The sequence below is a fragment of the Heteronotia binoei genome, chromosome 9 (assembly GCF_032191835.1).
Source record: "Heteronotia binoei isolate CCM8104 ecotype False Entrance Well chromosome 9, APGP_CSIRO_Hbin_v1, whole genome shotgun sequence".
In the NCBI taxonomy this organism is placed as follows: Eukaryota; Metazoa; Chordata; class Lepidosauria; order Squamata; family Gekkonidae; genus Heteronotia; species Heteronotia binoei.
Window position 1 is genome coordinate 11,532,456 of NC_083231.1, and position 24,614 is coordinate 11,557,069.

General features: G+C 48.9%; 1 protein-coding gene across 1 annotated transcript in view; it reads right to left on the bottom strand.

Moving 5' to 3' along the window:
• Window positions 1-407: 407 nt before the first annotated feature.
• LOC132576927 (cytosolic beta-glucosidase-like) overlaps window positions 408-24,614 on the bottom strand; it is a 72,211-nt gene continuing 48,004 nt past the window's right edge. Inside the window, exon 5 of the mRNA XM_060246226.1 lies at window positions 408-770. Coding sequence (XP_060102209.1) covers window positions 565-770 — 206 coding nt within the window. The 3' untranslated portion in view covers window positions 408-564. The remainder of the gene's footprint in view (window positions 771-24,614) is intronic.

Below are 24,614 nucleotides of genomic sequence, written 5' to 3' on the forward strand. Positions count from 1 at the left end.
CAGATAAGAGCCCGCACACTTAACCACAACCCCAAACGTGGCTACATTCAGGGGTGTGGCCTAATATGCAAAGGAGTTCCTGCTACAAAAATAGCCCTGGGGACATTTGACGCATTAATGATATCTACATCCCTACTTAAATTATTTTTTTCTTTAGTATCAGATCAAAAAGCTGATCAAATATATGCGCAGCTGTAAAATTTAGGGAGGAGATTTTGTTTTAAGAATTCAGAATTATATAGAACTCCTGTAACTGTACAGATCTGCTTAACATCTAAAGCTGCTTTCTCCACGGTGGGACACTCTGAAGTTGACACAGTATTGTTCGTTGACTATGGAAAACCCCATCTGCAGGTAAAGATGCACTTAAAGTTCCAGCTAAAGTTACAGAGGCACTGACACTATGCTCTGTTAAAATCTGGTGACAAGCCAAATTCCAAGCCATTTTAAGTTTTCCAAAAAGATACACAAGCAGCAATTTCCGAGGGACGGTTTAAAAGATCTTGTCCCATAAAGACTTGCGGCGATAAGTCCATGGACCGCATCAAAAGGCATTTGCTCAGATCACCCGTGCAAATCCATCAGCCCGTTGTTGGCAATGACTTTGGTGTATTCGATAGCAGATTTGTAAGGGACTCGAGGGAGCGCCGCGTTTTCAAAATCCACGTGGAAGAGCCCAAATCGACTTCTGTATCCACAAGTCCATTCGAAGTTGTCTAGCAAGGACCACACAAAATAGCCTCTCACTCGGACATCGTCGATGTAAATGGCTGAAACGAAATCGAAAAGGAAACGAATCACAGACCGGTTGCGAGAACTTGTGGCAATCGACAGGACAGAAACATAATCATGATTTCCAAAATATCTGCTGTCTATCAAGGCATGGATATGATAAACCAATAATCTATTGCATGAATTATTTGTGAAACTGTACGGTATTAAAGAGACAAATGCCTTCTCCAAGCCAGCCGATGGAACAGTGGGGGCTTCAAGAGCCACAAAATAGGTGTGAAAGAGCCGCACGTGGCTCCCAATCTGCAGTTTGGCCAACCCTGAGCTAGAGAGCCAATTTTCTCTTTCTGCTCTTTCCCCTGTTTGCAAGCTAGAAAATTTTACGTCTATAAGGCAAGAGAAAGAGGTCAGGAGCTCCTTGCCATCCATCCCCCCTGCCCCCATATTCTACATGCTAATTCTACACTCAAAAACAGTGTAGCAGGAGTGGCCAAAGCGTGGCTCGGGAGCCACGTGTGGCTCTTTCACACATACTGTGTGGCTCTTGATGCTCTGACCACCCAGTTGGTTGGCTTCGAGAACGCATTTCTCTCTTGGAATTGCTTCTCCAAGCCTAGCCAGCCAGCGGCTAGGAGAATGCATTTAAAGTTAAAGTTGCTTTCTTTCCAGCTTTCCTTCCTTCCTATTTGGAGAGCCAGTTTGGTGTAGTGGTTAAGCGTGCGGACTCTTTATCTGGGAGAACCGGGTTTGGTTCCCCACTCCTCCACTTGCAGCTGCTGGAATGACCTTAGGTCAGCCATAGCTTTTGTAGCAGCTGTCCTTGAAAGGGCACCTGCTGTGAGAGCCCTCTCAGCCGCACCCACCTCACAGGGTGTCTGTTGTGGGGGAAGAAGATAAAGGAGATTGTGAGCCGTTCTAAGACTCTGTGATTCGGAGTGGAGGGCAGGATATAAATCCAATATCTGCTTCTTCTTCTCCTCATCCTTCCTTCCCTCCTTCTCTCAAACATCTGACGTTCACGTCTTGTGGCTCTCAAACATCTGACACGGCTCTCACATTAAGCAAATTTGGTCAGCAACATGCCAACGTGGAGGAGAATCGCTCTATGGAGAACACTGCACGAAGAAATGACAAAGAAAACCCTGGCTCTACCAGGAAGAAAAGCCCTCCAACGCAAGCATTTTAAGCTTCAGCCGAATAAACAGCAGCAGAGGGAGAGAACACGCTTCTACAGTTTGTCACCAAGTGATACTATTTAGGTGCTGACTCGCCGAGGTAGTGTCTAGCACAGCCTGTGAAGAACGCTGCCCGGTGACATTATTGAGAAAATAAGCCACGGAGGACTCCACTGTATCACCTGTCTGCATAACCGTACACAAAACAGGGAGAGGGAATCTGGCCACGTGACTTGTCATCTTGATTTATGAGGTCCCTAAACCTTGGGGGAAACAATCTTTTGTGTATTAAACCTCTCTTCAAAACAGCACTGCGTACAAAGATAACCGAGGACGACGGAGATGGCTGCTGGTCCGCTGGCGGCGGAACAAATTCGATAAGGGGACTACCCGTTCTTGCGCTTCTCCTTTTGCTGTTTTTTTAAAGAAAAAAAATTAAAGCTATTATAAAAGAGGGAGGGAGAGTCGCAAACGGGAGCAAGTGCCGTATAAAGGTGAGGCGCCGAAATAATGTCCGCGGCTAAACTTCTGATGCGCCACTTCCTTGATGACAGGACATTCGCTAAAGATGGCGGCTCCATGCCGATACTTTGATTAGAAAAGCACGTTAGGAGCTCATTATTTCTATGCCCGGGGCACCAAGTCCCCAACATTCTTCATTAAATTGCACTCGGATGCCGTACGGCATTCAAAACAATTTCCCCACCCCCTTATGAAGGGGGACGGGGGACAAGAGGTAGAGCGTTGCTAAATTTTAGCCTGGAAGCAGGCTAATTTAGAAATACAAAGGCCTCTGATTTCTACAGCGTGGGGCTAGCACATATATCATCCAGAGTTTAGAGCACAAGACCGGAATCACGTCTGTCTACCCAGACAGAACAACGCTTGAGTCCCGTGGCCCCTTTAAGACCAACAAAGTCTAATTTGAGAGCCAGTTTGGTGTAGTAGTGAAGTGTGCAGACTAGGGTGACCATAATGTCTGAAGGCCAGCCAGGGACACCTTGGGGGGGGGAAGGTAGGGGTGCCGCCGGAAACAGAAAGTGACGCCACTTCCTGTGACATCATTTCCCCCACATCACCTGCCGGAAAACGGGAAGTGACATCACTTCCTGTGATGTCACTTCCCCCAAATGACATCATTTCCCCCAAATGCCACTGCCGGAAACAGGAAGTGACTTCACAGCACTTCCTGTGACGTCCCCAAAAATCCCCCAAATATCACCGCCGGAAACAATTTTGTTCTCAAATCCTGTATATACTTCATCAGTATATGGGATAAGGCACTTTCTCAACTGTGCTGCATAATGCAGCCTATTTATTTTGTCCTGTTTGCTCTGTTGGCTCTATCTGTGCCACCTTCATCACTTTCGGGGTGTGCATCCCCCAGTGGGGTGGTCTCCCGACTCCCTCCGCCGGCTATTTCTGATAGCCCTGCGCCCCCTCTTTCATTTGATATGTGTCCCGTGCAGGTGCCACCCTCCCGCTGGGAGATGCCGCAAAATGAGCCCCCTTGAGGCTTATGGTGGCAGGGCTCGGGGGAAGCGAGCTAGACTGCTGTTCTTTTGAGGGGTTATAGAGTGTTTCGAGCCCGTCCCTGTGGCATCGGTCCCATCGTTGTGGGACCCAGGGGGCCGGCGCAGCGGCACGCCGAAGCAGCCTGTCACTAATAACACAGGTCGAGATGCAGGACAGGAACCCGGAAGTGACCGACAGGCTGCTTCTCCCCAGAATGCAACTTTGTTGGTCTTAAAGATGCCACTGGACTCCAGCTTTGATCTGTTGTTCCAGACCAACACGGCGACCCACCTGAATCAATCCACCCAGAAGTTCTTCCCACAAAAGTGAACAATGGTAAGAAGGTCTTTTTTTTTTTTGTAGCAGGAACTCCTTTGCATATTAGGCCACACAACCCTGATGAAGCCAATCCTCCTGGAACTTACAGTAGGCCCTGGACTAAGAGCCCTGTAAGCTCTAGGAGGATTGGTTACATCAGGGGTATGTGGCCTAATATGCAAAGAAGTTCCTGCTACAAAAAAAGCCTTGATGGCAAGTAATACGTGTCTGTGTGTGAAGTGCATCAAGTCACAGACAACGTATGTCAACTCCAGGAAGGGACTTTTAAGTCAAGCGGTTGCCGTGGCCGTCTTCTGCAGAGTCGTCTTTGGTGGTCTCCAGGTTTCAGATTCCTGGAGCTTACAGCTCCTGAACCTTTCTGAGGGTTCCCTTTCCTCCTCCCATCAGCCTTGTCCAATGAATTGTAGATGCAGCTGCATAACAATTCCTGGATTAGGAGAGCGGGCAGGCCCCCAGCAGCCCTGGAGAAGGCCACACCACCCTTTCTCCACTACTTATGTGATTTTGGGCAGCAGGTGGCTTGCTGGCCTTTTGACCCACCCACAGATTTCTAGCCAGCCCAAGCAGGCCTCGCTTGCCCAAGGCTCTCCTTTCTAGCATCGGGTTGCTTTTGGCTGGGAGGGGGGGCATATGATAATGAGTTATGCTAATGAGCTCTCCCACCTATTTTTCTACAGAACGACCCCTGGTGGTCTCCCTTCCAATTACCAACCCAGGCTAACCCCACTTAGATTCCGAGACACGACGAGCTGAACCATGCCACCTTCCCTCCCAAGTACTGCGATAGGAGGTATGGATTATTTTATTTATTCGCCTTATTTATCGTCCGCTTTTCTTCCGGGGACTCGAGGCGGATTACAAAGAGTGAGCCAATCACGAAAACAGGACATTCAATGACCAATGCATTAGGATTTCAGAAGTCTGGAACCACCAAAAAGAACTGAAACGCCGCGTAATTATTCAAAGATACGTCAAGCAGAACAGAAATCGCATCAATAATAACCCGACTTATAATGAGCAAAACACACCAGTATAGACCAGCAGTTCTTAAGAAAAAGAATGTGTGGTCAAGTAGCAACCAACTCATGGCGAACGTATCCTTGGGGCACTGCAGACAAGAGATGAGCAGAGGGGGTTTGCCATTGCTTTCTTCCAAGCGTATTGTGTTCCTCTTTAACTGAGTTCATTTTCATCAGCAATATCATCATAGGAGCTAGAAAGCAGGTTTACACAGGGTATAGAATCATAGAGTTGGAAGGGATCTCCAGGGTCATCTAGTCCAACCCCCTGCACAATCCGGGAAACTCACAAACTTCCCCCTGAATTCACAGGAGCTTCATCGCTGTCAGATGGCCATCTAGCCTCTGTTGAAAAACCTCCAAGGAAGGAGAGCCCACCACCTCCCGAGGAAGCCTGTTCCACTGAGGAACCGCTCTAAACTCACAAACACCTCCCCCTAAATTCACAGGATCCTCACTGCTGTCAGATGGCCATCTAGCCTCTGTTTCAAAACCTCTAAGGAAGGAGAGCCCACCACCTCCCGAGGAAGCCTGTTCCACTGAGGAACCGCTCTAAACTCACAAACACCTCCCCCTAAATTCACAGGATCCTCATTGCTGTCAGATGGCCATCTAGCCTCTGTTGAAAAGCCTCCAAGGAAGGCGAGCCCACCACCTCCCGAGGAAGCCTGTTCCACTGAGGAACTGCTCTAAACTCACAAATACCTCCCCCTAAATTCACAGGATCCTCATTGCTGTCAGATGGCCATCTAGCCTCTGTTTCAAAACCTCCAAGGAAGGAGAGCCCACCACCTCTCGAGGAAGCCTGTTCCACTGAGGAACCGCTCTAAACTCACAAATACCTCCCCCTAAATTCACAGGATCTTCATTGCTTTCACATGGCCATCTAGCCTCTGTTTCAAAACCTCCAAGGAAGGAGAGCCCACCACCTCTCGAGGAAGCCTGTTCCACTGAGGAACCGCTCTAAACTCACAAATACCTCCCCCTAAATTCACAGGATCCTCATTGCTGTCAGATGGCCATCTAGCCTCTGTTTCAAAACCTCCAAGGAAGGAGAGCCCACCACCTCTCGAGGAAGCCTGTTCCACTGAGGAACCGCTCTAAACTCACAAATACCTCCCCCCAAATTCACAGGATCTTCATTGCTTTCACATGGCCATCTAGCTTCTGTTGAAAAACCTCCAAGGAAGGAGAGCCCACCACCTCTCAAGGAAGCCTGTTCCACTGAGGAACCGCTCTAGGAACAAATCTTCCTAATGTTGAGCCAGAAACTCTTTTGATTCAATTTCAACCCATTGGTTCTGGTCCTACCTTCTGGGGCCACAGAAAACAATTCCGCACCATCCTCTTCAAGCCCTTCAAGTCCTTGAAGATGGCGATCAGATCACCTCTCAGCCGCCTCCTCTCCAGGCTAAACATGCCCAGCTCCTTCAACCTTTCCTCATAGGACTTGGTCTCCAGACCCCTCACCATGTATTCTGCAAGGATTCCAACACAGAGCCTGCTCCAATAACCAGGGGACATTTCACTTCATTTTTCAGCTCCTTGCTGATCAAATTCATTTCCAAACATCTCCAAACCCATCTTCCTTAGTGACCTCCCATCGAAGTATTAATAAGGCCTGACCCTGCTTCGTTTCCAAGATCTGACGGGCTCGGGCTAAGATGGGTTATTTAGGCTGCCTCAACCTTGAGGAAGGCCCATACTTCTGTACAGTTTTAAGGAAAACGTATACAAAAAGGAGTTCATTCAGGAAAAGTGTCCACAAATATAGCGCTAGGGTGCTTCCTGGAGCAGAACTGGGAAAGGCAGGGGTCGTTTTGTACAAAAATAGGTGGCGGAGCTCATTAGCATAACTCATTAGCATATGCCGGGCCTTGACCAGCCAAAAGCAACCTCATGCAAGAAAGGAGAGCCCCGGGCAAGTGAGGGGCTCTCCTGGGCCGCCGGGTTGCCTAGGGCTCTCTTGGGCCATTCTGTCCCGAGTCAAAAAGCCAGCAAGTGACCCGCCGCCCAAAATCTCATAAGAAGTGGAGAAAGGGTGGCGTGGGCTTCTCCAGGGGTTAACGAGGGCTGTGGGGGCCACCTGTGGCAAAGCCCCTGGTGGCTAGCTGGCTGCCCGCTCTCCTAATCCAGGGATTGTTATGCAGCTGCACCTCCTATTCAATGGACAAGGTAGGTGGGGAGGAAGAGGAAGAACCATCAGAAAGGTCCAGGAGCTGCTCTCCTGTGAGCTCCTGCTGAATCCGAGGCCCGGGGAGAGGCATTCTGCCGAACACGACATGGAGGCCGAGGCTATCCTCTGATGTTGCCTCCTGGCTTTGGGATTCAGAGGATTATTGCTTCAAAATGTGGAGGTCCCCCTCAGTCACCATGGCTAGCAGCCGCTGAGATTTATCCGCCATGGATCTATCGGATTCCCCTTTAAATCTGTTTATCTCTGCCCCTCCCTCCCCTCCCCACCATATTTTCCTAGCAGTCCTTACAGTCATCCCCCACCCCCTCCTCTCCACCACCTCATCCCCTTTCCCATCTCTTTCCCCGGCAGTCTTTGTTTCTTCCCCACCTCCCTAATACTCCCTTCCCTCCTCTACCTTGCAACTTTTTTTTTTTAGCCTTACCTGTTCCTCCCTTTCCAGTTTCACTCTTCCAAATCCATCCCCATCTTATCTGTTTCAGTTTATCTCCCCCTCCCCCAGTATTATCAAGAGCTCCGTGGCACAGAGGGGTAAAGCTGCAGTACTGCGGTCCTAAGCTCTGCTCACGACCTGCGTTCGATCCCGGCGGAAGCTGGTTCAGGTAGCCGGCTCGACGTTGACTCAGCCTTCCATCCTTCCAAGGTCGGTAAAATGAGTACCCAGCTTGCTGGGGGGGAAGCGTAGATGACTGGGGAAGGCAATGGCAAACCACCCCGTAAAAAGTCTGCCGTGAAAACGTTGTGAAAGCAACGTCACCCCAGAGTCGAAAACGACTGCTGCTTGCACAAGGGACCTTTCCTTCCCCCCCCCCCCCCCCAGAATTGGCACTAACGGAGGCCAAGAATTCTCAGGAAAGTTGGAAAGATCTGCGCTGTTTAAACTTTAAACAAATATGCCTTTACTCCACCTGTATGTGTGTCTCAATGAATATTATTATTCCCCTGCATATTTTCACTGTTGGGCAATAATCAAACTGAGTAGGATGGGTTTATCGGCTTTGGGAAGAAATGAAGTTTTGACGAGATCTTTTTAAAAAGTCTATATCCTTGATTGTATACTAAATTTTAGATGTTTAAATCTCCTCACTATCCCCGGGCCAAAAGAAGCCCGCTTGAAATCCACCAGAGAAAGGGCTTTCTCCGTTATGGCCCCCACATGGTGGAATCAGCTGCCGGAGGAGGTGAGGGCCCTGCGGGACCTGGTTCAGTTCCGCAGGGCCTGTAAGACGACCCTCTTCCGGCTAGCTTGCACCTAGCTAGGATGAAAACTCGATGTAACTTGGCCAGACGTCTGTTTATATGTAATTGAAATGTTAACTGGTTTTTAAGGTTTTAACTGTTTTAAATATTTAATTGTTTATCTACTTAAATTGTTTAATTTTTATGTTTGACCAATTTTTGGAAGCCGCCCTGAGCCACTCGTGGGAAGGGCGGGATATAAATCACGAATAAATAAATAAATAAAAATTTTATAACGTAATTGTATTGCCTCCTGCTTCCTGTTATCTGGATTCTTATCAACAAATGCCAAACAAAGGTTTCAATATTCAATCTGTTTATTCCTGTGGCCTTCGTGACATCCTATGGCAACAAATTCCTCATTTGAAACCCTCTCTTGTGTAAAGCAGTACGTCCTTTTGTCCATTCTGAACCTGGATAAAATCAGCTTCACTGGATACCCTCAAGTTCTAGAATTTGGGGAGAAGTGAGAAAAAAGTTCTCTTTGTCAACCCTCTCCACATCAGTGTTCCCTCTAAGCTGTGGAGCCTTGTGAGGAAAAATTCTACTTCCCGGGCTACTGGCATTACAGTTGTGAGCTACTGCATAAGTTAGCTTGCTCTGGGGCCATTTTTCCTGAGCTGAAGCAAAAATGCGTAAGCTGGAGGCTAAAGACTGTGAGCTAGCTCACAGTAACTCAGCCTAGAGGGAACACTGGTCATGACCTTTGAGAGATGACTTTGAACCACCTTCTCTCTCTCTCTGCCTCATTTACATGGTATGAAGAAGAAATGGAGGAAGGAGGGAACCGCGTACTGTACTCTGAGCTCCTTGTGAGGAAGGGTGGGGAAAAATGTGACAGATAACGTAGACAGCACTGAGGGTCCCCTCCAGTTCACCCCCTAAGCTGTGGAGTCTTGCGAGCAAAAAATCTACTTCATGAGCTACTGGCACTACAGTTGTGAGCTACTGCCCAAGTTAGCTTGCTCTGGGGCCATTTTTCCTGAGCTGAGGCAAAAATGTGTGATCAGGAGGCTAAAAAACTGTCAGCTAGCTCATACTAACTCAGCTTAGAGGGAACACTGGTCATGACCCTTGACAGATGACTTTGAACCACCTTCTCTCTCTCTCTGCCTAATTTACATGGTATGAAGAAGAAATGGAGGAAGGAGGGAACCGCATACTGTACTCTGAGCTCCTTGTGAGGAAGGGTGGGAAAAAATGTGACAGATACGTAGACAGCACTGAGGGTCCCCTCCAGTTCACCCCCTAAGCTGCGGAGTCTTGTGAGCAAAAAATCTACTTCATGAGCTACTGGCACTACAGTTGGGAGCTACTGCATCCATCATTTTTCCTGAGCTGAGGCAAAAATGTGTGAGCCAGAGGCTAAAAAACTGTCAGCTAGCTCAAACTAACTCAGCTCAGAGGGAACACTGCTCCATACCATGCCTAATTTTATAAACATCTATCATGTCCCCCCTTAGTTGTCTATTTTCTGAACTGAAAAGTCCCAGACTCTTCAGTCTTTCTTCAGATCTCCCAGTTATCTGGGCTGCCCTTCTGGTGATAGGGGAGGAAGCATCCCAGAGGCACTCTCTCAGCTGTGGGGTGCCACAGGGAGCGGTCCTATCCCCGATGCTATTTAATATCTACATGCGCCCCCTTGCCCAGATTGTCAGGAGGTATGGACTGGGTTGCCATCAATATGCGGATGACACCCAGCTCTATCTATTGATGGGCGGCCAGTCCGACTGTACCCCAGAAAATCTAGACCTGGCTCTACAAGCTGTGGCATCTTGGCTCAGACTGAGTCGGCTGAAACTGAATCCGACGAAGACGGAGGTTCTCTATCTGAGTCGGGGTGGTCCAAGGGGAGAGATCCATCTGCCGACTCTTGACGGGGTGCCACTAATACCGGCCCCTAAGGTCAAGAGCTTAGGCGTGCTCCTTGAGTCCTCCCTTACAATGGAGGCCCAGGTAGCAGCCACTGTTAGATCTGCCTTTTTTCATCTTCGGCGGGTGCGGCAGCTGGCTCCTTTCCTGGAGCACAACGATTTAGCGATGGTAATCCATGCTACGGTCACCTCAAGAATAGATCACTGTAATGCTCTCTACATGGGGCTACTCTTGACGCTAACCCGGAGACTACAGCTAGTGCAGAATGCTGCGGCACGGCTGTTAATGAGGCTGCCGTGATGGGAGCACATTCAGCCAGTGCTGAAAGAGCTGCACTGGCTACCTGTTGTGTTCCGAGTTCGCTTCAAGGTGTTGGTATTGACCTTTAAAGCCCTTTATGGTCAGGGACCTGCCTATCTATGGGACTGCCTTTCTCCATATATCCCCCAGAGAGCACTGCGTTCAGGTGCAAAAAACTTACTGTCTACCCCCGGACCAAAAGAAGCCAGGTTATGTGTGACAAGATCTAGGGCTTTTTCGGTGGCAGCACCAGAACTTTGGAACACCCTTCCGGAGGCCATAAGGGCCCTGCAGGATCTGTCTCCGTTCCACAGGGCCCGTAAGCCCGAATTGTTTAAGCAGGTCTTCGATGCTTAACTGAAAGAGGGCTGCCACTGGACATCATATAGAACGCTGGTGATCGCTGTTCGAAAATTCAATGCCGCCTATATTGTACTGATGCAGCACCACAGAATGGTTTTTAAAAATTGAAAATGTAAATTATGGTTTTATATGTTTTATTGGTTTAATTGTATTGACATGATGTTGTGAGCCGCTCTGAGTCCGCTTGTGGAGAGGGTGGGATATAAGTCGAACGTAATAAATAAATAAATAATCTGTACTTTTTCCAGCTCTGCCATTTCGAGTGCGTCTGAACAAGTGATGTAAGACTCACAAAATTTTATTCTGGAGTGAACTTGGCTAGTCTAAGATCCCTTCCACGCAGGCTCTTTCAACCTGCTTTAACTTCTAGCAGCAAAAAAATGAATATTTTTGAAGGTCTTTTTTAAAAAAAAAAATGCATGCACCTAAAGAATAAAGCATCACAACAACAATGTGTTTTCCTGGATCAAAACACATTTTAAAAAACCCGAATCAAGGCTTCATTAACTGCGTGAGGAGTGTGTTTCATCCTTGGAGTGTGTGAAACCTTTTTTAAAAAACATGTTTGCCTTCAAAAGCCAAAGAGGGTTAAAGAGCTTGTACGAAAGGGACCGTAGAGATATCTGTTTTCTCAGTATCTATTTTCTCAGATGTGATACTATGCAATATTCAGTTTGCACCCACTACTGAAAGCAGGGGGGTTTTTTGTAGCAGGAACTCCTTTGCATATTAGGCCACACACCCTTGATGTAGCCAATCCTGCAAGACCTTACAGTAGGCCCTGGAATAAGAGCCCTGTAAGATCCTGGAGGATTGGCTACATCAGGGGGTGTGGCCTAAAATGCAAAGAAGTACCTGCTACAAAAAAAAAAAGCCCTGACTGAAAGTACTCACAGCCGATTCTCCCTCTAAGCTAAGGAGTCTTGTGAGCAAAAATTCTACTTTGCGAGTTACTGGCATTAGAGTTGTGAGCTATTGCATAAATGTGTGAGCCAGAGGCTAAAAAACTGAGTTAACTGACACTAACTGAGCTACATATTGCCGGTAGGCAGTGGTTTAGAATGCAAAATGGTACAAATTTAAGATCTTGTGCGAAAGGGACTGTAGAGATAGCACTCGGTGTCTATTTTCTCAGATGTGATATGAACATATGAAGCTGCCTTATACTGAATCAGAGCTTTGGTCCATCAAAGTCAGTCTTGTCTACACAGACTCTCCAGGGTCTCAAGCTGAGGTTTTTCACACCTATTTGCCTGGACCCTTTTTTGGAGATGCCAGGGATTGAACCTGGGACCTTCTGCTTCCCAAGCAGGTGCTCTACCACTGAGCCACCGTCCCTCCCACTACTGAAAGCAGGGCTTTTATTGTAGCCGTAACTCCTTTGCATTTACGATCTTAAATTGGTATCATTTTGCATTCTAAACCACTGCCTACCAGCTATATGTAGCTCTCCTCACTGCACCTGATTCCTCGTCTGATGAAGTGTGCTTAGAGCACACGAAAGCTGACATTCTGAATAAAACTTTGTTGGTCTTCAAGGTGAACTTGACTTCTACTTTGTTCTACTGCTTCAGACCAACACGGCTGCCCACTTGGATCTATCAGCTCACAGCTCTTTAAGGTTTTGCACAAGAAAACTAGGAAACCAAGCAAGGTTCCCTTACGTGATACGATACACCCTCTCTCTGCGTGAACCAAAAGAAGCTCACGGGGAAAACTTGCTGATGCAAACAGAGCCTTTGAGAAACCCAGACAGGCAAGGAGAGCCCATGGCTGGTCGTACAACTTAGGACATTTTGCTACATGGAGCGTGCCCCGTTCCGTCTGCGCTCGCCACGGCAAACGTGACCGCAAATCTACAAAGCAGAACCGTGGCAGGTCTACGAGGCTTCCTTCTCCATCTCTTCTACGGAATCTGGCCCTCTCCGTGACAGCCGCATTATTAATTAGCATAGATCTATTTACCCCCATCCTGCCATTAATCACTGTATCGTGAAGGTCGTCTAATTAATTAACCACCATGGGTGGTCACAATAGCCCAAAGAGCCATTTCAGGTGTATGGCAGAGGAGATCATTTGTCTTGTCTAGCCCATTAGCCGTCCCTTTCTTGTTGGGGTCTCTCCGGCATACTTCCCTTTCTTTGATCTCTGTGTTAGCTTTGATGCCGCCGGACCCTCACGCACCGCAAGGTCTTTTAATTTTTCCGAGTTTTAGGACATCACTTTACTCTTTCCTCACGTTGCTGACAGCTCCTTCAGCTCTTTTATAGAAATATCTCATGCCCCCCCCCTTCCACAGCCTAGCGACATTTTCTAGGATTTTACCATTAATCTCTTTTATTCTTTTTTAGAGTTACAACCAGGCCTCAGATTCAGCAGGAGCTCACAGGAGCGCAGCTCCTGAACCTTTCTGAGGGTTTCCCTTCTTCCTCCTCACCTACCTTGTCCATGGAATAGAAGGTGCAGCTGCATAACAATCCCTGGATTAGGAAAGCGAGCAGCCAGCCGGCCCCCAGGAGTTTTGTCACACCCCCAGCAGCCCTCATTAACCCCTGGAGAAGCCCACGCCACCCTTTCTCCACTTCTTATGTGATTTTGGCTGGCGGGTGGCTTGCTGGCCTTTTGACTGGGGGGCGGCAGCCCAAGAGAGCCCCAGGTGAGTGAGGCCTGCTTGGGCTGGCTGGATCTAGCCAGCCCAAGCAGGCCTTGCTCACCCAGGGCTCTCCTGTCTTGCTTTGGGTTGCTTTTGGCTGGGGGTGGGGTGGCATATGCTAATGAGTTATGCAAATGAGCTCCACCACCATTTTTTCTACAAAACAACCCTTGGTTGCAACGGTAGTCTCGGTACTAGGGTTGCCAAGTCCCATTCAAGAAATATTTGGGGACTTTGGGGGTGGAGCCAGGAGACATTAGGGGTGGAGCCAAGATCAAGGCTGTGACAAGCATAATTGAACTCCAAAGGGAGTTCCGGCCCTCACATTTAAAGGGACCGCACACCTTTTCAATGCCTTCCTTCCATAGGAAATAATGAAGGATAGGAGCACCTTCTTTTGGGGCTCATAGAATTGGACCCCCTGGTCCAGTCTTTTTGAAACTTGGGGGGTATTTTGGGGAGAGGCACTAGATGCTATGCTGAAAATTTGGTGCCTCTACCTCAGAAAACAGCCCCCCCCCCAGAGCCCCAGATACCCACGGATCAATTCTCCATGATTTCCTGTGGGAATAAATCTCCCTAGGGAATAACAGAGTTCCCAGCAGACATTTCCCTTCCCTCCCCCCGCTTTCTGACGACCCTGAAGCGGGGGGAGGGACTCCAAACCGGGGGATCCCCTGCCCCCACCTGGGGATTGGCAACCCTACTCGGTACCAACCTTATTACATTCTCTACTCTCGCCTATGTATTTAAATTTTGCTTCCCAGTTCAGATGCCTGTTGAACTGTACCTCTTCCATGGCTGTGATAACTACTGGTCAGTTCTAAAGCTATCAGGAGGAGGAGTGGACACAGAGAACCCCCTTCCACTGGCCAACATGTTTTTTACACTTCTCGAATTTGCTGCTTTGGTTTTTCTTTTTCCTCTCCATATGAACATATGAAGCTGCCTTCTACTGAATCAGACCCTCAGTCCATCAAAGTCAGTCTTGTCTGCTCAGACTGGCAGCGGCTCTCCAAGGTCTCAAGCTGAGGTTTTTCACACCTACTTGCCTGGACCCTTTTTTGGAGATGCCGGGGATTGAACCTGGGACCGTCTGCTTACCAAGCAGATGCTCTACCACTGAGCCACCGTCCCTCCCTATTGAAGAAAAAATATAGAAGTTCTTTTTTTTAAAAAAAGAAGCAAATGTCTGTCCATTCACAGATCATCCTTTCAGAAGATTTTATGGGACACAGGAGTTGCTAGTGTTCTATACATAGTTTGGACAAACACAACAAAGAAACGTTTACTGAAATTTCACTCACAATGCAAATAATTTTTTTAAAAAAATAATCTTGCCTTCTTCCTCATCTAAAGGGTATGAATGCAGAAAAGGCAATATAAATCTGTTTGGTGTAGTGGGGAAGTGTGCAGACTCTTATCTGGGAGAACCAGATTTGATTCCCCACTCCTCCACTTGCAGCTGCTGGAATGGCCTTGGGTTAGTCATAGCTCTCACAGAGCTGTCCTTGAAAGGGCTAGTTTCTGGGAGAACTCCCTCGCTTATAGGGTGTTTGTTGTGGGGGAGGAAGATAAAGGAGATTGTGAGCCGCTTTGAGACTCTTGAGTGCAGGGCAGAATATAAATCCAGTGTCTTTTTCTTCTTCTTTTAGTGACAAAGGTTAGCTGTTTTCTTATTTCATTGGAAACAAACAGAAAACAGGCACAGGCATGATAAAAAAAAGAAGAAAACTGTGTCATAGATAGGAGGAGTTTTTTTATACCTTGTTTTTCACTATCTGAAGGAGATTCAGAGAGGCTTGCAATCACTTTCCCTTCCTCTCCTGCTTAGGAAACTGGACTGTATGTCTTTGCCAGTTTAGTGTAGTGGTTAAGTGTGCAGACTCTTATCTGGGAGAACCGGGTTTGATTCCCCAGTTCTCCACTTGCAGCTGCTGGAATGGCCTTCGGTCAGCCATAGCTCTGGCAGAGGTTGTCCTTGAAAGGGCAGCTGTCCTCTCAGCCCCACCCACTTCACAGGGTGTCTGTTGTGGGGGGAGAAGATATAGGAGATTGCAAGCCACTCCAATTCAGAGAGAAGTGCGGGGTATAAATTGACACTTCTTCTTCTTCTTCTTGGGGGAAGATGTCTTTATATAAACAAATCTGCGAGCCATACAAAAGTGTGGATAGTACTTTGGCTTGAGAAACTGTGATTGCATAGGGAATGTGTGAGCTCCCCTTCGGGAAAAAAAATCTCAGCGTAACTGATGCAGCGGCTACTGCGCACACTGTGAAAACACCAGCTAGTACAAGTTTCACCAACCTGTGGTCACTAGCACCCCTGTCAACTCCCCCCACCTCTACATACTCCCTCCAGCCATTATGTGGGCCCCAAACATCTGAACTGAGCCCACAATGGGTGCGTTTGTATTATCTGGAGACGTAAACGAGAACAGATTGTGAGTCACATGACAGCTCTGTCCAGGCCACATGACATGTTCAACATGTCAAGACCAATTTACATTCCAGTTCCCCCCCCCCCGCCGTCGCTAGTAATCTCAGCAACAACGCAAAGCGGGTAGAAACTAAAGACGTGAGCATCGATAAAAAGGATTAAAGGTAAATGCCAGGGATTTCTTATGAATGGCATTTTGCAGGCATTTTGCAAGTGACACTGTTTGCAAACCGAAAACTTCATCGCGCCGACTGTCTAGAAGGAGACAAATGGAAGATTTGTGGCTACGGAAGCAGCCATCAGCAAAAAAATAGCTTATTTAAAAAGAAGAAGAGGAGGAGGAGATGATATTGGATTTATATCCCGCCCTCCACTCAGTCTCAGAGAGGCTCACAATCTCCTTTATCTTCCTCCCCCACAACAGACACCCTGTGAGGTAGATGAAGATATTGGATTTATATCCCGCCCTCCACTCAGTCTCAGAGCGGCTCACAATCGCCTTTATCTTCCTCCTCCACAACAAACACCCTGTGAGGTGGGTGGGGCTGAGAGGGCTCTCCCAGAAGTTGTCCTTGAAAGGGCAGCTTCTAAGAGAGTTGTCTCAGTCCCACCTACCTCACAGGGCATCTGTTGCAGGGGCGGGGGGGGAGGTAATGGAGATTGGGACCGCTCTGGGACTCTGAGATTCAGAGTATAGGGTGGGATATAAATCCAATATAATCCTCTTCCTCATCCTCCTCCTCTTCTTCTTCTATGGAGTTCAAAGTAGCATATATGTCATTTCCTCCCAATTTATCTTCTCAACAACCCTGTCAGAGTGGGACTCTTTGGGATTTGAACTTGGATCACCAGAGTCCCAGTCTGATTCTTTCCCATTATGCCACACTGTCTCTCAAATGAGGCCTATTTATTTCCACGAAGCAAGCCTTGGTCTTGGAGGCTTGATGTACCGTGTTGCCAACGCTGGCTTAGATCCGTCAGAGACATCAGAGATTCCTTTCTGTTGCTGCTGCAGGACTTCCTTGCCAAATGCTCTTCCCGATGGGCAGAAGACTACTAGAAACAGTAGGAGTGAGGCTAGATGTCCACAACTGAAGTGAGAAATCAGTGAAAATGGTTCATCCTGTTCAATTTGCGGAAGTGTTCTGTGGAATCCAGCTTCTAGGTCACAGCCCACCAACTTCAAAAATCAGGACTTGACAAAAGGCTTTTCTGCATTCTCATTTTCCTCGCTTGTAACTTCCTGTTCCTTTGGGTTTTTTTCCTGCTCTGTTCTGCTGCCTCTAGTGGTCAATTCAATATTACACCGCTGTATGTCCAGCATAGAAATCTCCAGTTTAAATCTTCAGGGAGACATGCTGGACATAAACTGGTATAATACTGAATCAACCAACTAGACGGAGCAAACCAGAAAAGGGAGGGGAGAAGCAAAGGACCCCTCCCCCGAAAAAAGAGGAATTTATGAGTGACAAATCCCTTGTAAATCACAAGAGGGGATTGGATAAGCATATGGAACAGAGATCCATCAGTGGCTATTAGCCACAGCCTATTGTTGGAACTCTCTGTCTGGGGCAGTGATACTCTATATTCTTGGTGCTTGGGGGGGGGGCACAGTGGGAGGGCTTCTAGCCCCACTGATGGCTTCTAGCCCCTCCTGATGGCACCTTGGTTTTCTGGCCACTGTGTGACACAGAGTGTTGGACTGGATGGGCCATTGGCCTGATCCAACATGGCTTCTCTTATGTGATGGAAATAAGAATGCAGAAAAGCCCTAGGGATAAGCTGGAAAGCATGGCTTGGCTAAAAAAAAAAAGTCCAGGAACGGCCATTTGCCCAAACTCAGGAATGGACTGTAGGAGCTGCAATGGATTCCACCATCCAATACAAAAGTGTGAAGAGATGTGTGTACTGGTGAGGTTTCCAGTACTTCAGAAAGAGATGCCAACATCCCTTTGCTATGCTCAAGGCTTCCAGATGTGCAAGGAAAGGACAAACACCTAAGGATTAATGGTGCTGAGGCCTCCAGCGTGCAAAGTCCCAGGCAGTAGCCCTGTTGTAGGAGTCCCAGTCGCGACTGAAGTGGAGTGCAGGTGGAAGAGGGGTGGGATCTGGGAATGCTTCAGCACCATGTGCAACCCATGATCCTAAAGGAGATCTTGGTTGGGGTGGAACTCGGCCTAAGAGCTCCCCATTACAAAGACCTTATTCCGGACAACTTGACTGCTGATAAACACCACACTGGATCCACCTAGTTTCCCTTCAATACAGAAAGCTTCCTTCAACAGACTCCCACCTCCTTTCTCCATTAGAAAAAAAAATCATTCTCCCGGGGAGGAAAGTGTTCCTTTTTTGAAGGAAGTCTTAAGGGAAGGGAGCCATAGGATCCAATCCAAAAATATCCCAGAGTTAGCTTTTCCAATGCTGCTCTGTAATACTCTAGTGCAGCAGTGTCAAACATGTGGCCCAGGCTCTCTCAATCGCACAGCTGAGCTACTGAGCTACTGAGCTACTGAGCCAAGCCTCTCTTCCTTCTATGGGATGAGGCTCCTCCCCCTCCTGGTCCCTTGAGGAAGGAAGGAGAGTCAGAGTTTCCTTTGCTCAGTTCCCTGGATCACACGAGGGAGATGCAAAGAAAGCATCTTTAAGACCAACAAGTGCTAATGTATTAATCATGTTTTATAAAAAATCTTTAATTGTGCTTGTCTGTGTCCTTTATAAAGTGTATATCCTTTAAAAAGCAAATGCAATTTTGGGCTGTATCTACAGAAGTATAGTGTCCAGATCACGTGATGTGATGGTATCGCTTTACTCTGCTCTGGTAAGACCTCACCTGGAGTATTGTGTTCAATTTTGGGCACCACATTTTAAGAAGGATATAGACAAGCTGGAACGGGTCCAGAGGAGGGCGACAAAGATGATGAGGGGTCTGGAGACCAAGTCCTATGAAAGAGCTGGGGATGTTTAGCCTGGAGAGGAGGCAGCTGAGAGGTGATATGATCACCATCTTCAGGTATTTGAAGGGCTGTCATATAGAGGATGGGGTGGAATTGTTTTCTGTGGCCCCAGAAGGTAGGACCAGAACCAATGGGTTGAAATTAAATCCAAAGAGTTTCCGGCTCAACATTAGGAAGAACTTCCTGACCATCAGAGCGGTTCCTCAGTGGAACAGGCTTCCTCGGGAGGTGGTGGGCTCTCCTTCCTTGGAGATCTTTAAACAAAGGCTAGATGGCCATCTGACAGCAATGAAGATCCTGTGAATTTAGGGGGAGGTATTTGTGAGTTTCCTGCATTGTGCAGGGGGTTGGACTAGATGACCCTGAAGGTCCCTTCCATGATTCTATGATCCACATGGTCCGGCCTGACAAGGTCTCATTCATGTCAGATCTGGCCCTCATAACGATTGAGTTCGACACTCCTGCTCTAGTGGATCATGATTGTGCCATTTGTCCAACTCCAGTCTAGAGCAAAAACAGAACTGTCAAAGCCAAAGTCTCCAAAGTCACTCCCATTGCCTTTCCAAAGCCACCCCAAGGCTATTGCTTTTAATTATAAGAAATGCTCTCAGGCTTGCCGTATTCTGCAAACTGCAGATCAATACCGATTCAGAGAATGAGACTCCTTGTATACTGTGAATGGAAAATTATGAAATATGTCTTCTCCAGAACTTTTGGGACTGCAGCATTATTGCACAGAGGACCTCTCTTGCGGTCAAAAGGAGAAAAAGAGCCAAAGAGTAAAAAACCATGCATTGAAAAAAATAAGTGATGCACGCTGATGCAAAGAGATGCCTGCATTCCATGCAGATGTTGTCCCACCGGGCTATGGTCTCTCCGCGGCACAGAAGACAACGTTCTCCATGCTTCATTTTGTACAATTTCCTGCCCACGATGCTCCCTCTAAGCCAGTGGTCCCTACCTTTTTGGCACCAGGGACCGGTTTTGTGGAAGGCAATTTTCCCACGGACTGGGGTGGGTGGGACGGTCGATGGTTTCAGGATGATGCAATTGTGCACTTTGTTTCGGTGCGGTGGTTAAGTGTGCAGACTCTTATCTGGGAGAACTGGGTTTGATTCCTCACTCCTCCACTTGCAGCTGGTGGAATGGCCTTGGGTCAGCCATAGCTCTCACAGAGTTGTCCTTGAAAGGGCAGCTTCTGGGAGAGCTCTCTCAGTCCCACCCACCTCACAAGGTGTCTGTTGTGGGGGAAGAAGATAAAGCAGATTGTGAGCTGCTCTGAGAATTGGAGTGGAGGGCAGGATATAAATCCAATGTCGTCTTCTTATCATTACTACTACATTGTAATATATAATGAAACAATTCTACAACTCATGGCCCAGTTGCTAACAGGCCATGGACCGGTACCAGTCCATGGCCCGGGGGTTGGGGACTCCTGCTCTAAGCTGTGGAGCCTCGTGGGCAAAAAGTCTACTTTGTGGGCTTGCTGGCATTACAGTTGTGATCGAGCAATTTGGCTGCTGCATGAATTGACGTGCTCTGGGGCCCTCCTTCCTGAGCTAAGACGGAAATGTGTGAGACAGAGGCTCAAAAACTGTGAGCCAGCCCACGCTAACTTTATGGCCTCTCAAGTCAACACCTTAGCAACACGGCATACGATACGGCAAGAGTGATGGTGGCACAAAGGCTATTAGATACTGCCGGACAAACTGACTTAAATAACTCACAAAAATGGCACACCTTTATAGAGTCGTTTCAGAGGTTATCTCCCATGCCATTTTTGTTTCACCTAAAAAACCATGAATACAGAAGAATGTTCTCCCTTATGAGGTGGGATGCCCTCCCTTCTGAAGTTACAGAGGGCAGATACAGGGAAATCCCCTATAGGGTTGCCAAGTCTCATTTAAAAAATATCTGGGGACTTTGGGGGTGGAGCCAGGAGACTTTGGGGGTGGAGCCAGGAGACACTGGGGTGGGGCTAGGGGGAGGGGGGAAAACGGCACCGGGGAGCATGGCTGCTCCTCCGAGATGGGCTCAAGCTGGGCCCATCTCGGAGGAGCAGCTGCAGTGGGGGGGGGGGGAAGCGGCGCAGCGGCGTCGCGTGCTCCGCTCCGCCTCTGGGTTGGAATCGGGGGCTGCTGCAGGAGGGAAACGCGCCGGCCTACCATGGCCTGCTGGCTCAGTGCCTCGTGGGGCTGCCCACCCCTCCGCCGCCGCTGGCCACTGAGCGCGTGTCCCGCCTCCGTCCCTTGCAGGTTTCCAGCCACCGCGAGGTGGTCGGGAGGGTGGAGGGGGGGATGTGCACACAGGGCAAGAAGAACGTGCTGGCCTCCGGCTATGCCCTGCTGGCTGAGAGCAGAGCCCCCTTGCCCGGCTTGCCCGCCCTTGGCAGCCTTGGCCCAACAGCGCCACGGAGGAGCAGCTGCAGGGGGAGGGGGCGACATCGCCCGCTCCGGGATGGGGCGGCTCGCCGTGTTCGTGGCACCATTTCCCCCCTCCCCCCGCTTCCATTTTTTGGGGGAGCGGGGGAAGAGGGTGGAAATCTTGGCATCCCCCGCCAGAGCGGGAGGGTTGGGAAGCCTAATCCCCTATGAAGCTCGTATATGCCCTTGCTGTAATGATGGCTGTGGAGAAACGCCATTTTAGTCTACGGTTATCTGGGAGTTGGCAGGAAGAGGCCATCAAACTGCAGTCAGGCTTCAGCCTAGTTTCTTCCTCCTCCCCTCCGGTCTGGAAGCAGCAATTCTGAGGCCTCCTAGAGAGACAGGAAGTCTTTCAGGCTGGTGTCTCAGAAGGCTGCAGGAGGGAAAACCAATTCCTGGGCGGGAACTGGGTTTTATATTAGTGATTTTGAGTGGGAAAAGGGTAGGGTTGCCAATCCCCAGGTGGGGGCAGGGGATCCCCCGGTTTGGAGGCCCTCCCCCCGCTTCAGGGTCATCTAGGGTTGCCAAGTCCAATCCCAGAAATATCTGGAGACTTTGGGGGTGGAGCCAGGAGACGTTGGGGGTGGAGCCAGGAGACACTGGGGTGGAGCTAGGGGGAGGGGGGGAAACGGCGCCGGGGAGCGTGGCGAGCCGCCCCATCTTGGAGCGGGCGACGCCGCTGTGCTGCTACCGCCTCTTCTCCGCTCACCGTGGCTGCTCCTCCAAGATGGGCTCAGCCTGAGCCCATCTCAGAGGAGCAGCTGCGGTGGGGCGGGGGGGGGGGCGGCAGCGGCGCGGCGGCCTCGCCCGCTCCGCCTCTGGGGTGGAATTGGAGGGGGGTGGAGGCGGGCCGGGGGCGTGGCGAGCTGCGAGTCTGGGTCCTAGAAGGGCCCGGATTCGTGGCTCGCCATGCTCCTGACCTGCCTCCGCCCTCCCCTTCTCTGGTTTTGCCTCACTGGTTTTGCCTGCGCTGCTGCCGCATCTTGGCTGCTCCTCCGAGATGGGCTCAATCTGGGCCCATCTCGGAGGAGCAGCTGCGGTGGGCGGGGAGGGGGCGGCAGCGGCGCGGCAGCCTCGCCCACTCTGGGATGGGGTGGCTCGCCATGCTCCTTGGCGCCATTTCCCCCCTCTCCCCCAGCTTCCGTTTTTTTGGAGAGCGGGGGAAGAGGCTGGAAATCCTGGGGTCCCCCGCCAGGGCGGGAGGATTGGGAAGCCTAGGGTCGTCAGAAAGTGGGGGGAGGGGAGGGAAATGTCTGCTGGAAACTCTGTTATTCCCTATGGAGATTTATTCCCAAAGATAATCATGGAGAATTCATCCACAGGTATCTGGGGCTCTGGGGGGGGGCTGTTTTTTGGGGTAGAGGCACCAAATTTTCAGTATAAGATCTAGTGCCTCTCCCCAAAATACCCCCCAAGTTTCAAAAAGATTGGACCAGGGGGTCCAATTCTATGAGCCCCAAAAGAAGGTGCCCCTATCCTTCATTTTTTCCTATGGAAGGAAGGCATTGAAAAGGTGTGCCATCCCTTTAAATGTGAGGGCCGGAACTCCCTTTGGAGTTCAATTATGCTTGTGACGGCCTTGATCTTGGCTCCACCCCTAATGTCTCCTGGCTCCACCCCCAAAGTCTCCTGGCTCCACCCCCAAACTCCCCAGATATTTCTTGAATTGGACTTGGCAACCCTAGAAAAGGGGGAGTTTGATTTGAGTCTTGGAGACTGGTGAGTTCTGAAGGTGTGGTCATCCAGTGGGGGCAAGTTGTATAATAGGGAAAGAAGGAGCCTTTTTCCCTAGTTTGATTTATTTCTTCTGTTCACTATTTTAAAATGCCTGCATATAGTTGTAAATTTTAAATAAATGTTTTGTCTTTTTAAAAGGTAGTCCCTCTGTAACACATAGTTTCCCCAACCGCCTTAGACCATGCTACTGCAAGAGGGGAGTCCAGGGAGGAGGAAGGCATACAGTTGGCAAGGGTGCCAATCCTCCAGGAGTCTCCCAAAGAAGGACTTTGCTCTCTGTGTTAATCAGGTGCTGGGTTGGCAGAGGACCTTGAGGCCAGGCCTCAGAACTGGCTAGGGGGGTCGGGAGTCCTGTTCCTCTTGGTCAGGAACCCCTAAATTGAGCAGGTGGTGGCAGCGTGCCCTAGTGGCAGGAAGAAGATTAGCTCCCTTCAGGAGTTGGCAACTCAAAAGGGAGTTGACGGGACCGGGTCTGAAGGCAGAATCGGGCCGGTTCCGTCACAATGGCATAGAGTCATTAGTTCATGTCTTTTATTATTGCAAGGTGTACAGTAAGCATAGGGCAGGTTTTCTCAAACTTTTCTTTCCCGAGACCTGGTTATTTTTGCACTTCTCCTTCGTGACCCACTAAAATTTGGGGATGGGGCCAGGAGACTCTGGGGGTGGAGCCAGGAGACAGGAATTATGTCATTTCCTGTGGTGTCAAGAGCCAAGTGATGTCACTTCTGGGGCACACTGAATCAAAACTCCACCTTTTCCTATAATGTCCATACCAAACCTTTAATGGCATAATAGATTCAAATAAAAATACACAGAATATAAAAATTTAAACATTGGAGATAAAATCAAAATGAAACCGAGCTTACAGATGCATTCAAACATGGTCAGAATTAAATTAGGATGTCAGCCAGAAATTTTGCCACAGCCTCACTAACCACCCCCTCAGTATCACTCAATAAATAATAACAGGGTGGCAGAATAGACGAATCTGGGGGAAAAGAAAGCTTGCCAAATAAATCTTTACGGAGGTTATGGTAAAAAGAACAATCAAGCAATATATGCTGGATTGAGTCAGGAGTATTCGCTCCACAGGAGCAAAGTCTGTCAGCTAAAGGGACTCGCTGATATCTCCCTTGTAAAACTTTGGAGGGAAACGCATTTAGTCTAGCCAACATAAATGCCCTGCGGTGACTTGGAATGGTTAAGTCTGGTAGATAATTGGGCATTTTGCCACAGAAAGCATAAAGACCTTATAGCAAATATAAGGGTCTGTTGGCCGTAATTTCGTTTCCTCCGATTCCCACAGTCTCAATTTAATATATCTGAAGATATATGACTCAGCAGAGGTATTCCTGTAATGTCACTTCCAGAATGTCCACCAGTGAGGCCAGGGCACTAGAAGCCCTCCCACCGTTGCTTCCTCCCTCTCCCAGCACCAAGAATACAGACAGAGCATCACTTGCAGGGAAAGAAAGAAAGAAGGGAGGGGGCAAAGAAAAAAAAGTCTTCCTCACCATCAGATGACCTCAGCCAGCAACAATTCTGCCCAGGGGTCATTTGGTAAAAAAAATAGCTACTGGAATTCCCACTCCCTGCCCCTCCTGGCTGAAAAAAACACACACACCCTTCTTTGCCTCCCAGGCCTCCCGGGGA